The sequence below is a fragment of the Gnatocerus cornutus genome, chromosome 9 (assembly GCF_029298725.1).
Source record: "Gnatocerus cornutus isolate USDA-ARS CGAHR chromosome 9, icGnaCorn1.1, whole genome shotgun sequence".
NCBI classification, from domain to species: Eukaryota; Metazoa; Arthropoda; class Insecta; order Coleoptera; family Tenebrionidae; genus Gnatocerus; species Gnatocerus cornutus.
The window spans coordinates 12,613,633-12,627,182 of NC_142241.1; the positions used below are offsets into that span (position 1 = coordinate 12,613,633).

General features: G+C 34.8%; 1 protein-coding gene across 4 annotated transcripts; it reads left to right on the forward strand.

The window, feature by feature from the left end:
• Positions 1-642: 642 nt before the first annotated feature.
• Positions 643-13,514, forward strand: Pfrx (6-phosphofructo-2-kinase/fructose-2,6-biphosphatase). Of its 4 annotated transcripts, none has more exons than XM_088045473.1 (7): positions 643-914; positions 11,252-11,377; positions 11,424-11,977; positions 12,029-12,247; positions 12,297-12,531; positions 12,580-12,707; positions 12,799-13,514. In XM_088045473.1, exons 1-7 carry the CDS (start codon positions 725-727, stop codon positions 12,883-12,885), a joined length of 1,539 nt encoding a protein of 512 aa, XP_087901599.1. In that variant the 5' UTR covers positions 643-724; the 3' UTR covers positions 12,886-13,514. The 4 variants fall into 4 exon arrangements, with proteins under 4 accessions (XP_087901599.1, XP_087901600.1, XP_087901602.1 ...); XM_088045474.1 differs by having other exon boundaries at positions 13,173-13,514; XM_088045476.1 differs by lacking the exon at positions 643-914 and adding an exon at positions 10,303-10,467.
• The last annotated feature ends 36 nt before the right edge of the window (positions 13,515-13,550 follow it).

Here is a 13,550-nt window from a genome sequence, read left to right on the forward strand (position 1 = left end):
AAGTCTGCAAAATAAAAACAGATTTAAAAGGAGCACTCCAAAATAAAAAAACAACGATATTTCATTTTGCGCGTTATGATAATAAAGGAAAACTTGTTCGATTTCAAATTTTGCGCCCCCGACTACACTAGCCACAAAACCAAAATTACTGCAAAAATCTCTAGTCGATGACAGTTTTGTCGTATTGTAACCTCACTTTTGAGTCTTTATGACGTTCAGAGCAAAGCAGATTGATATGTCGGAACTTGACTTGTAAAAGGCGCGAAATTTGAATTTACGAGGCCGAAAGTCATTGTTTTTGAGTTTCTAAACAGCCCACTTGATTTGGACAAACAATAAGGATTTCCTCGACAGTGAGGATAAAAGGAATTAATTTCAAAGACGGACGCTACAAAAAAATAGAAACATTCATAAAACACAAATAAAACTATTAAACGTTAATAAAAAAATGGGAAAAAAAACGTTCTTCCGCGCTGAGCTCAAGTGAGAAACTTTATCGATCGCTCCTCGTACAAGTCCTCACTCCCAGTCGCATTTGTCGTTTCCTCGTGGTATGATTTAAACGTTTCGCTATTGGTCGACGAAATCCTCAATCCCTCTCCAATTAACTCGACGGCGCTTGTGTACAATCTATGTAAAAACGGCGAATCAGCTCAGTTTCGCTCAGTCAGTTGCGGTGTTTTGTCTAAAAAAAATCCAGAAGAGCGGTGTGCAACGTGTCGATATGAGTAGTGGTTTAGACATTCTAAGCGGATCTCTTCGCGTCCGCAACGGATGCGGGGTGGGAACAGGACCTTACCCCTATTGCAAGGGTAACGAAGTAAAGGCATGTCCGAGTGTCATGTCTCCAGAAACCAAAAGACTTCTACCGCCAAACACGGAAACTGTACAAACCAAACCGTTCCCTATTAGAGGTAAGATTGGAAATTTTGTAATTTTTTTCATTTTTCGATTGTTGCGGGAAAAAGCAGCTGTTTGGAAAATGTCAATGTCATAGCACGCCGGCGCATTCCGAGGAATTTCCACGTGCGAACGAGTATTGTGTAATAAAAAATGTATATTTTTGGCGGGGAGATTTCGAAAATTTACTCACAAGCGGCGCTTCTTCATATTTGCGGGAAACGGGTTATTAATAGGCGGGTAAAAAAAGATCTTAGAATTTGCCAGCGATATATTCGAACAAAATATAAATGGATATTGAAGCGATAAAGTTCAGTAGGTACAATTTTTAATCACTTTGTTATCTAATTGGTAATAGGTAAACTGTAACACTTAACTCCAAGGTTCATTATTAGGACCGCAATTATTTATTTTCCGTATAAATAACGTTTACGTATGTAAATATCGGTATTTCGTGGTCCCAAGGCAAAAAATGAAAATAGATCGTTCCTCTACGAGTTGTAACACGTGTAGAAAAGCCACATTTACTAGATAATGGTATCAAAAACTACTTATTCACAGACTCTTCACAAGAAGTCTGCTAACCGGAGCTGAAATTTGAGGATCATATTATTAATTTGCAGTCTCTGGTGGTAATTAAGTTGCAAAAAAATTGCTGGCAATGCATCGATGAGTAAGTGGGACTTTCACCAATAAATGCTCGGGGAAATTGGGAATTTGGAATTGTCATAAAAGATAAGAGATGTTTTTCGGTTTTTAGGTTCTGTTTTTTTTTGGATCTTAAATTCTCGTATTTTGAAGCTCCAATCTTAAGTATTTAGTTATTCAGATTCAAATTTAATTTATTATAAAGGTTTTATTATTTTTTTGACTTTCGGATTCGAAGATTCGCATCCTAGGTCTTTCAAATTCGGAAGTTTCTTTTTTTTCTCGATTCTAAAATGTGTGGATCTTATGCATATTCTAATATTTTGGAATCTAAACATATGAATAATTAATAAAACAGAAAATTTAAAAAAAGCAAAAGGTCAGAATGCGAAAGTCCTGGACCCTACAGCCCAAAAGAACCTGAGAACCAAAGAAGTTTTTGAGAAGAAATTAAAAATGTATTCTAGAAACACCTGAAAAGATAAGAATTTAAATAATTTAGAACAAAAAATCAAGATAACAATTATCTGATAATCTTAGATACCAATCATAAAGAAAAATGGAACATCGAACTCCAGACAAGGAAGTTTGATCAGTTCAAATTCTAAAAACTAAATAAAGTAAAGTTCGGAATTTTTAAATAACGAAAATAAAGTTAGAGACTCTTTATGTATCTAAAAAATGTTCATGAAAACGAGTCAGTGCGTCAAAACCGCCCAGTACAAATTTTCCTGCATTCCTATTGGATGGTTCGGTGCTTTAACGGAGTGTAGATCGCGGAATATACAAGGCGTTCATAAATGTTTCTAGCATCAAGGGTGGGTATGAAATGTCAAAGACAATTGCCGCTTGTTACAAATGTGGGTCTAGATTTTTCAACTGACATTTTTATAGTTAACCTCAATTATGGAGAAAAGTAAGTTTTGAAAAAAAACCTGTTTTTGTTGTGGTTTGAAACCAAAAAATTATAAACTTGGACACAAAACCGTAATTGAAACGTCGTTGACGTAAGTGACAAATAATTTCCAAGACATGTAGTTATATTCACTATGAAATTAAAGCGGAAAAATCGTGCATGACAAGAATTCTAGAGCCACCTTTGATGCTAGAAACATTTATAAACACCTTGTATTTTTTTTTACGATTTTACCCAAACTGCAGCTACGTGAAGTTGAATCATGACGTGCCAATGTTAGATGCGTTGCCCTGATTCCATGAATATCCTATAGAAATTTAAAAGATTGCAATCGCTTTTTTGAATTTCTTATCTAATAAAACCTGCAAAAATTGGAGCAAAGCTTAATTTGAAAAGTGCATTTTGTATTCGATAGCTTTGTTTCTACTGGGAAAAACCACAAAAAGTACCTCCATAAAGATAATGATATTTTGACAACACGTCTTTCGAAACAATACTCACCTGTTAGATATGACTAATTGTAACAATATTAATCATTTTACAACGCTTTATTTAGTAAAATAAAATTGATCCTATTAAAAGCTCCAGAAAATTAAATCGCCAAAGTAATATTGTTTCGTTCAATCAAAAAATACAACGTCGAAGTAAAATTTTAACATTTAATCCCGCTGTAATTGTACACCTTGAATTAAAAAGTTCAAGTAACCCAAATTTAGAGGCACGAAATGTCATTTTTCAATGCCAAACTGCAGAAAATGCAGTAAAATTAAAACATCTTTACAAAAACGTTACTGTTATTCTGACTTTCACACGCAAAGATTTTATGAATGATTCCCAACATGTAATTTTTCTGATGATTCATAAACTGTCTAATTATCTACTGTTTGATACTTTCTATCCGTTAGATGACGACATCACTTTTTGCAGTGTTTGAACATCATTTTCTTCCACTTCGACGCTATGAAATATTGATTTCAGTTCCAATTTCTTCTGAAAACCCTCAAACAAACGATGCGTGAAGCTATTTACCGAGTGTTTTTCCGCTAATATTGTTTTGTCGTTAGAATCAGGTGTTTGCACAATTTAAAGGCAATAACAACGCACTATTATTTTATCAGGTTGTTATACCCCCGACATGCAATAGATACGTGAATTCGCCAGCTCATCATTCAAAATTGGGTTATATCATTGGAGATGATGACCCTTGTAATTTTCGCCGATTGCCACCGATCGTGAAGACCAAGATTAGATACGAGGCAAAATCTCGAAAATTGAGTATTAGGAGTACTTGGTAACAAAAATCGAGGAAGATCCAACAGGTATTTTGTTGTAATAAAAAACATGATCGTGGTGTGTTTGGCAACGTATCCACCAAAAATATTTTTCTGACGTCCACAGCGGCTAAGTATATTTAGATTAGCAGCGATCAGACAACAGTCTTCACTTAATTGTCTCCATAAAGCATCTATAGGTTTTCCTCGTGTTTACCAGCATCCAAGGTTTCAAAAAAACCGCGAAGAGACAGTAGTGCACGTGATTAATTCCACGTGGTTTTCACCTGTAGAGCTTCAAAAGAAGTCTGATAATACGTGACTGCTGCGACGTTTTACAAAGCCCACACGTAATCAATTCATCATTTTTCATTGCAAGAAAGTGGCAATGTTGGTGTTGCTCAATTTACCACGATCATAAATGAAATTTTTGTCCTGAGAAGAGAGAATAATAGAGAATTGACGCGGTGCCAATTTGGCAATGGCGTTGTTTTGGATTTTAGAATACAATTAAAGTTTGAAGGTTTGGGGACTCATGCTGGAGTTTTGTTACGTTTTTTTATTGTTTATAAACTTTGCGTGGCAAAGGTTGTGTTTTTAGACTTGGAACTGAGGAATTGTGACTCATTTAGAAAAGGGTTATCTGATATTTTGTTGAGAGTGGAGGAGCAAAGTTCGTTACGAAACTCCATTGTTGCGTCGGCAAAATATCATGTTATTATGGAAAAAAATTTAAGATTACTAGTCATTTGAATAAAGATTTATTTAGTGTTTGTGATATTTCTGGATTGGTGTCAATTAATGATTATTTATTCGAATTCTTCGTGATAATAGAGTCAGGGACGGATCTAAATTCATGGCCCTATTTGGGAAAAGTCCTGCAATACCCCAACACACTTTTGGAAGACAATCGAGAGAATAGAAAAAAAAAATAGCGAATGTGAATAGAATTTAAGGATAATTCGTAATGCAAGGAAATCCCGCACGAAAGTGCAAAGAAAATGTTGAGATCCTAAACAGAAACTGAGGAAAATAAAAAATCTGAGACTAAGAAAATCCAAGAAAAATCCTAAAAAGTTTTGAAAATCTAAGGAAAAAATCTGAAGAGATTCAACAAACTTGGAGAATAGCCTGGCGCATTGAAGAAAAATTAGATCGAATTTTACGATTGGCCTGCAAAAAAAATTCTAAAATATGTGGCTTTCGCTCCACACTTTTGGAATTTGGTGGCGTTAATCCACGACAAAAAAATAGTAATTTCGCCAAATTTTATAGCTGTAGCACTAAATTTACCAAAAATACGAATTTCAGTGAAGGATGTCGGAAATTTTTGCTTGGTGTCCAAAAGAAAAATTTCTAAAATTTGTGTCTTGGGGTCTACAATTTTCCAATTTGGTGGAGTTTATACAAGACTCAAAAATAGTAAATTCTCCAAATTTCATAGCTATAGCACTAAAATTACCAAAATTACGAATTTTAGTGAAGGATGTCTGAAATGTTTGATTGGTTTTCAAAATAAAATTTTCTAAAATTTGTGTCTTTGGCTCTACAATTTTGTAATTTGGTGGAGTTAATACAGGACTCAAAAATAGAAAATTCACCAAATTTCATAACTATAGCACTAAAATTACCAAATTTACCAATTTTAGTGAAGGATGTCAAAAAATTTTGTTTGGTCTTCAAAATAAAAATTTCTAAAATTTGTGTCTTTGGTGCTACAATTTTCTAATTTAGTGGAATTAATACAAGACTCAAAAATAGTAAATTCCCCAAATTTCATAGCTAAAGGACTAAAATTACCAAAATTACGGATTTTTGTGAAGGATGTTGGACATTTTTGCTTGGTCTTCAAAGGATAAATTTCTAAAATTTGTGTCTTTGGTTCAATAATTTTGCAATTTAGTGGAGTTAATACACGAGATAAAAATAGTAACTTCTTTAAATTTCATAGCTGTAGCACTAAAATTACCAAAATTACGAATGTAAGTGAAGAATTTCGAAAATTTCATCAAATGTTTGAGTTTCTGAACTAAACCAGAAATGTTGCTTGTGAGGCAACTTGTGTTTTTATTATTCAATATCAGGTTGTTTCAAAATTTCGTAAAAAATGTAATGCAATAGCATTTGAACACTTCATACATAAAATGTAAACACGTTTTACTTACATTTTATTTGAACACCCTAATAATTTCTTTTTCTTGCTGATTATTATCATCACATTCACAAATTCTTGTGGATCCTGCAGATCCTGGACACTATCACATTTCTGCAATAGTCGACACATCGCATCTATTAGTAATTTTGCAGACTTTTCGTTGTCGTTGACGCATTTCTACTGGGTATTTTGCCTTTCGCAGAGAAAGAACTTCCAATCCTAGTCATTCGTATTGTTCTGTTGATTACCTGTTTTTCACCATAACTTAAGATTTGCAAAAGTTGTTACGGTATTGTTTCAGTGTCGAGAATTTCTAATAAATCAGATATTTTATTGGGCTCAACAAATGTGCAATGCAAGCTCGTATTAATTAGTAGAACCTCAGACGAAATCCGATACTGACCCATCTGATCGTTTTAGTTTTCATTCTGAAATAGGTATACTTAGATAAGAAGATAAGTTTGTTCGTATTTTTTGGGTTCAACAGAGACCAATGTCCGATTATTTCCCTGTGAAATACATATAAAAAAGTCTGTCTGAGATATTTTTATAGAACTGGACTGTGATATATCTTTGTTTTTTTTTGTTTTTTATTATCCTTATCACACTTTCATAGAATCAAGAATTAGAAAATTTTCTGGCGGCAAAAGTTAATCAGATAAATGGTCCCGAAGCTTAAATTTAAGCTGGGATTTATGAAACGTGTCTGCGGCAAAAATAAGTACCTTTTCATTATCTTATTTTATTTCATCGACGAAAATAAATTGGCAGTACAAAATATTAATGAAAGAAAAGTTCATACGTCAATATTTTGTAAATTATTTTATCACATACGTTCTTGGCGATCGTAAATCTGATTTTATCGCCTATTTATTTCAACTAGAAAAAAACCATTCTAATTTTATTGAAAATTCTACTGAAAATGCAGTTTGGTTAAAATACACACTGATTTATTAAGCCCGTAAAAATTCATATTAGCACTGTTATAATCGGTAGAATAAACAACGTGCTCTTTATTTGTTGAAAAGATAAGCGGTGTCCCATTGACTGAGAAAATATTATGCTAACACGTAAAAGTTCCAAGGGAATTACGATTTATGTGACTGTGAGAGCATTTTTCGAAGTCCAGAAAGGTCCCCAAGAGTGTTTCGCAACCTTGCAACCATATTTCCATTGAGGTCAGTGTATTTTCTTTGAACCAACATATTGACGCATTTCTATGTAAGGGTCGTCACAGTTTGTTTATTCACAATGAGTACGTAAAATTTGGTTCTTCGCGATAAGATAAGAAAGGCCACATGATGCGCTCAAGTGTGATCATTAACAATATTTTCCTGAATATCCACACGATTTTAACACTGTTATGAAATTCAACAAAGTCGTTGCACCAGTTGCGCAGAAATTATGCAATCTTCGAGTTTTTAACTCCGTTTTCTTCACTTATTCCTTCCCCCATGATTTGATTTACGCCTATCAATCGCAGCTAAAAATAAACGCTCTATAAATACAATATTGGTGACAGTCGTTGTTCATTGCGAAATCGGAATCATGTGCTTATCCGAGGTCATTATCAAGGTGCTCTGCTATTTTATCCGTAAGAAAATAAAATAATAGCAACCTTCAAGTCAGTATGTCATCAGACAGGTGACTTTGGCATTGAACTATGAAAACCGATGAAACGCCTGCACCCTCCAGTAGTTTCCACGAAACAAGAAAACGAGCCGCTTCAGTTCGAATAGGTTTGTCATTTGTGTTTGACGTGTGAATTTACAACGTATAAATATCTCCATGAGATGGAATAAAACTCGAAGGAATATTTTCAACGCAGGCCATTCACAAATTGTTTTCTGTGACGATGACGTCCGCGAATTTAGATTGTAAAATTTGCATTACCAAGATAACTACGCGATCACGTGAACGAGAAACTGGTACTCTTCTTTGGCTACTCGAATTACAAAATTAAACATGGTACCAATTTACTGCTTATTCTTAATTTATGATCAACACAGTCGTATTTGTTTATTTTTTTTAATTACCACGAGGCTTTGTCGTGATCGACAATGCATGATTGAATAATTGATCGATTTTGTAAAGTTCTGAATTAATTGGGAGCTTTCCGGTGTGTCTGATATGACCATGAAGTGGAGGATATAGGTCACGATTTTGATAAACTGGCGCTGATTAGGACCACTGCTTCTGATATTTTATACAGAAATTAATTAAATTTTAAATTGGATGATTGGAGGTATTAGGCTGTTTCGAACTGGTTGATTCCGGTTATAACGTGTAAATTATGGGACAACTATGTTAATAATTTGTTTTTTCTCCTCTTTACAATGTGAAATGTTAGACAATGTGAATTAATGATGCATCTCAATGTGGAATTTTGTTTTCTTGGAAAATTCGATTGGGTTAATTTATCTAATCAACAAAAAGAGCTGGTCTAGACATAAACAGTACATATTTCTTAATTTTTATTGTTTATTAATAATAAAAGCTAATAGGTAAACAAGATTACCATCTTATCTAGATTGGAGAACTATTTTTCCTCATTGTCCTTTGCAAATTCCCAACATCCATATTTTAACAATTATTTCTTTTTTAATACCTTTCAATTATCTTATCGGATTGATTATAAAAACACTAGATTTAGGTAAATATTTATTAATTAATACCACACGTATAAAACGAGCTAAACCGTCAATCTAGATAAACGAAATGTTTTCCAGATAGAATGATTGATTTGAATCGTAGATATTTTATATTACTTATTTCATCATTTAGAACAATGCCGCTATAAAAGAAAAAAATCTGATATCCCTTCAGATAATAGAATGTAGAATCAAAAGTACCGGGTGCTCCGCGAATTGCTGAACAAGGAAAATAACATGGGGAATTTAATTTTTATATACCTGCGCTTCCGAACCTTTAAATAAAATTTGGTTAAAGACGGATTTTGCTCTAAAGAATTTTTAATCTGATAACTATTTTTAGAATTCTATGTTATTACGGTATTAGCAAAAAATTGAATTTAAAAATGTAAAATTTCAAATTTTCCGGTCAAAATTTCGAAGGTTGTGTGACTGCGAAATGAAGATATGTCACTGCATAAGGTCGCTTTAAACCTAAACTAACCTTTTACTGTAAATAGCCTTTCCATGGTTTGTCTTTACCTTTGGCACTATTCACGCACAAACAAATTTAAAAAGTAAGGTTAATTTTGACACTGTCATGACAGTCTTTCAATTTTCGGTACCACCAACTTTGAAATTTTGAGTGGGAAATTTGAAATTTTACGTTTTCAATTCCATTTTTTTTTTAAAATGCCGCAACAAGATTGGATCCTTAAAACGGTTCCCGAATTAAGAACCTTAAAGCATAATTTACCATTAACCGAATTTTATTTGGAGGTTTGGCAGGAAAAAAATAAAATTCAAAATTTCTTGATATTTGTGGAACACCTGATGCATGGAAATGGCCTGGGAACCCCAAAATTCCATCTTACAGGTGCAGCAAAATATTGGCTATAAAACCGGAGTCATAAAGCACTTGTTTAAATTTAGGACCATGCGCACGCTGCTCGTTTGGCATTCAGCCCATTAATATGTTTTGAATACAACTTAATTTCGTAAGAAATCTCATTAATCTGCACCACCCTCTTGTAATTTTGATTGTCGTCCCTGAGCGTTATCAGCAAATTCAAGTTTACATCGTCATTTATCAGTGTGAGCACGTAAAAAAGTGAAAAATAACCCAGACTATCGTTTATCAATTTGTCTTTGATTTCCTGTGGTGTCATTCACGTGTAGGTTCATGATTATAAATGAGTAATAAAAACACAATATTATGCGAAATTCCAAGGATTATCAATCACGTGCTGAACGAGGTTACTGTCTTATGACGTTTTTATGGTTTTGTAAAAATACAAATTTTCTAATAAATTCAATAACTTGTGATCAAACTGCTTGAGATCTTATCACGCCATCTAATTCTTAGATATGAAACCTCTTGAATTTGTCACTGGAGAAATGAATTAATGATTCCGTTACTTATGATTGTAACAATAAGTTGATGAGTACACCGGGTTGTACCTAACAGTCTTGCAATTATTCAAGACATTAATTATTACGTAAAAATATAATAAGAAGATTCCTACTCATGCTATAAACCTCCCGTGTATTGATTACGAATGCTTACGAGGAGCGCCCACTTAACATTACAAAATTATGAAAAATAGAGCCTCCTCGGTTCATTGATTAAACAATCAACATCTTTGTTTTCGCGTGTCGACTTCGACGTCAATCTTTCGAAATATGGTGCGAGAGTCAGCAACCAGATAAACACTCTGCTAATTCATGCGCTGTTATCAAAAAATCCATCCGCAACGGTATTTCGAAAGCGGTTTGGAAAATTTAATAAACTAGTTGCCATTATCTATAGCACCAGGAAACTTTAAGCTCAACGCTTATCTACCTGAAGTCGATATTTCAGTATGAAACCCACCATGGCGTGCCCTGGCAATGGTTCTTCTGACCTTAACGGAAAATTTGAAAAAGTCGAGAATCGTGAAACTGCAGGTATGTTTAAGTCATATTTCGTTATTCGTACCAATTGGAGGTATCGGAAATCAATAAATTCCGCTCTGTGCTTTGGTTGCCGGGGATTGTTTTTTTGGTTGCCTATTTTAAGTCCCAATTGTACCTTCAACCATAATTAGTCTAATTATACGTACTAATTTGTTTTGACAAAGTCCACTGCCGAAATCCGTGGCTATTCAAAGTACAAAGAGGTCAAAAGTCGCTGCCATTACAATATGTTGATGACCTTTGTTTTACATGATTTAAGACCTTCTTGTGCGCATGACTTGCTTTACCAAAGTTCATCTGGTATTGAAAATTGGACTTCTTGTTATCTTTACTATCTCCCCACTTCAGGTATTAATATCACGTGGCGGTCTTTTCTATTTATACGAACTGGACAGTGTGGGCTTTCAATGAAAAAATGTGATGTGTCCATGTGCGGCTAAATCCGACGTGTAAAGTGAAGCATATAACACTAATTTAAGAATCAATTACACAATTATTTTTATCTCGTTCAGTGACGCCCAATCGTGGGATTATAATGACGATATGATAAAACGACGTCGTTCCCAATTTCAGAGAGCTGTTTCACTCCATATAGGTATTTATATTTTTTCCATACTGATAAGCCCTCTCAAGGTTAAACCCACAAATTTCGCCTATCCTCCGCGCGAAGTACGAAAAAAAACAAAAATAACTCGCGTTTACATCATCGCTTTTTTCTGCTCGACTTTCTGTTCAATTCCATGCCAAAAAACTCATTAGACTTTTTCTTTTCAAGGTGAAAGAGCAAATTATGTTAACAGCCCCCACGTCATCGCCATGGTTGGCCTTCCGGCCAGAGGCAAAACGTACATTTCGAAAAAGCTGTCTCGGTACCTGAACTGGATCGGCATCAACACCAAAGGTACCATCAAACTGAAACTAGTACTTAACTAATTTAACTTCTTCAGTGTTCAATTTGGGTGAATATAGGCGCCATGCAACCACCGCGTATAAAAGTCACGACTTCTTTCGTCCGGATAACCAAGAAGCAATGGCTTTGAGGGCGCAATGCGCTATTGAAGCTCTCCAAGATGTTCTTCAGTGGTTGGAAGCTGGTGGCGAAGTCGCCGTGTTTGATGCGACGAATTCCACGGTGGAGAGAAGACAGATGATCCATGAATATGTTGTTAATAAAATGGGGTACAAGTTATTTTTTGTCGAGTCGATTTGTGACGATCCTCAAATCATTGAGCAAAATATCAGAGAAGTTAAAGTCAGCAGTCCTGACTATGCTAATATGAATAAAGATGAGGTGCTACAAGACTTTCTGTTGAGAATTCAACACTACCAAGAGAAGTACCAACCGCTGGATGAGGTACAAGAGAGGGAGACGTCGTTCATGAAGATTTACAACACGGGGGAGAAGTGTCTGGTTCATAAACACGAAGGCCACATCCAGGCGAGGATTGTGTACTATTTGATGAATATCCACATTACTCCAAGAACCATTTATCTGACCAGAGTAAGTTTAAACTTCGTAGCCAAAGAACTTTTTGTATCTTCGTGTTAACAGCATGGAGAAAGCGAGCAGAACCTTGAAGGAAGAATAGGAGGCGACTCAAATCTCAGTCCTAGAGGCAAACAGTACGCGGGGGCTCTAGCCAAGTACATCCAAGAGCAACAGATTGAAGGACTAAGAGTGTGGACTTCTTGGCTAAAAAGAACAATACAAACAGTCGGTGGGCTCAACGTTCCTCAAGAACGATGGAAGTCTTTAAACGAAATAGATGCAGTAAGTCTTTTCGTAGCGTTTTGAATAAAATTTTACCAGTCGTCTTTAGGGAGTCTGTGAAGAAATGACGTACGAAGAAATCAATGGCAAATACCCTGAAGAATTCGCCGCGAGAGACGTAAATAAGTTCGCTTATAGATACCCAAGAGGTGAAAGTTACGAAGACTTGGTCGGTCGTCTCGAGCCTGTCATCATGGAATTAGAACGACAAGGCAACGTCTTGGTGGTGTCGCATCAAGCAGTGTTACGTTGTCTTCTGGCGTATTTTCTTGACAAGTCAGCAGGTGAGTTTTGTTAGTCACAAACCACAAATTCTACTTCTTCGTTTCTAGACGAACTACCTTATCTGCGAGTTCCTCTACATACCATAATAAAACTAACTCCAGTAGCGTATGGTTGTCGAGTTGAACATATCCAACTGCCCATAGACGCCGTTGACACCCATAGAGATAAACCAAAGGTACCGTAATTTCGCTAGTTGTTTCTGCTGTTGCTTTTACTCATCTTTAATTAACAATTGCATGTCATCTGTGAAAACAACACTGTTTCAGGAAGCGGGGCAAATCACACAAGTCGAAACTCAACTAATTGAGGGTCATTATAAAAATGATCAATCGAACGGTCCAATTAAGAGTTAACTTAGACGGCAAATTGTAAATAGCACTGTACTTGAAAGTTTAGCTAACATCTAATAACGTTCATGACATTGTTAATACACAGGTGTTGTGTACTGAAGTTAATTCCATTGTACTTTATTATAATTAGAGATTATATTGTGTAGAGTTATATAAATTGTGCCCCGTTAGCCAATAGACTGGACCTTCTTTTGTACGGTAGATAGACGCTTTCTCACTCTTGTGCTTCCTATGCTTAGATGTAATTTAGATCTTAAAGATGATTACAACAGTAATAAAAATGTTTTAAGGTTCCTGGATATTTGGAGGAACGATTCAAGTCGAAATAATGCAGAACTTGATGCAAGTTTATCTTAGCAGAACGACTGAAACAGGGTGCCTAAGTAATTAACTAAATTTGATGTGATGTACCAACTGTTTGGTTTAGATAATATAACCATTTTGTGATGGTGTAGTTTTCGATCTATTCTGTACTTTGTGGTATGTGAAAAATTTCCATTTTTATGTGCATAGACGCTAGTACATATGTAATATCAATATAATGTGAAATTAATCTTATTTTTATGTTATAGTAATTTATATTGTATCATATCGCCAATTTTCCTCATTAAATATAAAAGACAGTTTTTTCACGTTTATTTTTATTTCTTACAAGACTTCCGAGTCGA

Coding starts and splice junctions, on each gene's coding strand:
- Pfrx (XM_088045473.1), top strand. CDS start 725: ATGAGTAGTGGTTTAGACATTCTAAGCGGATCTCTTCGCGTCCGCAAC. Junction 12,248..12,296: donor CTTTAAACGAAATAGATGCA/GTAAGTCTTTTC, acceptor AGTCGTCTTTAG/GGAGTCTGTGAAGAAATGAC. Junction 12,708..12,798: donor CCCATAGAGATAAACCAAAG/GTACCGTAATTT, acceptor ACACTGTTTCAG/GAAGCGGGGCAAATCACACA.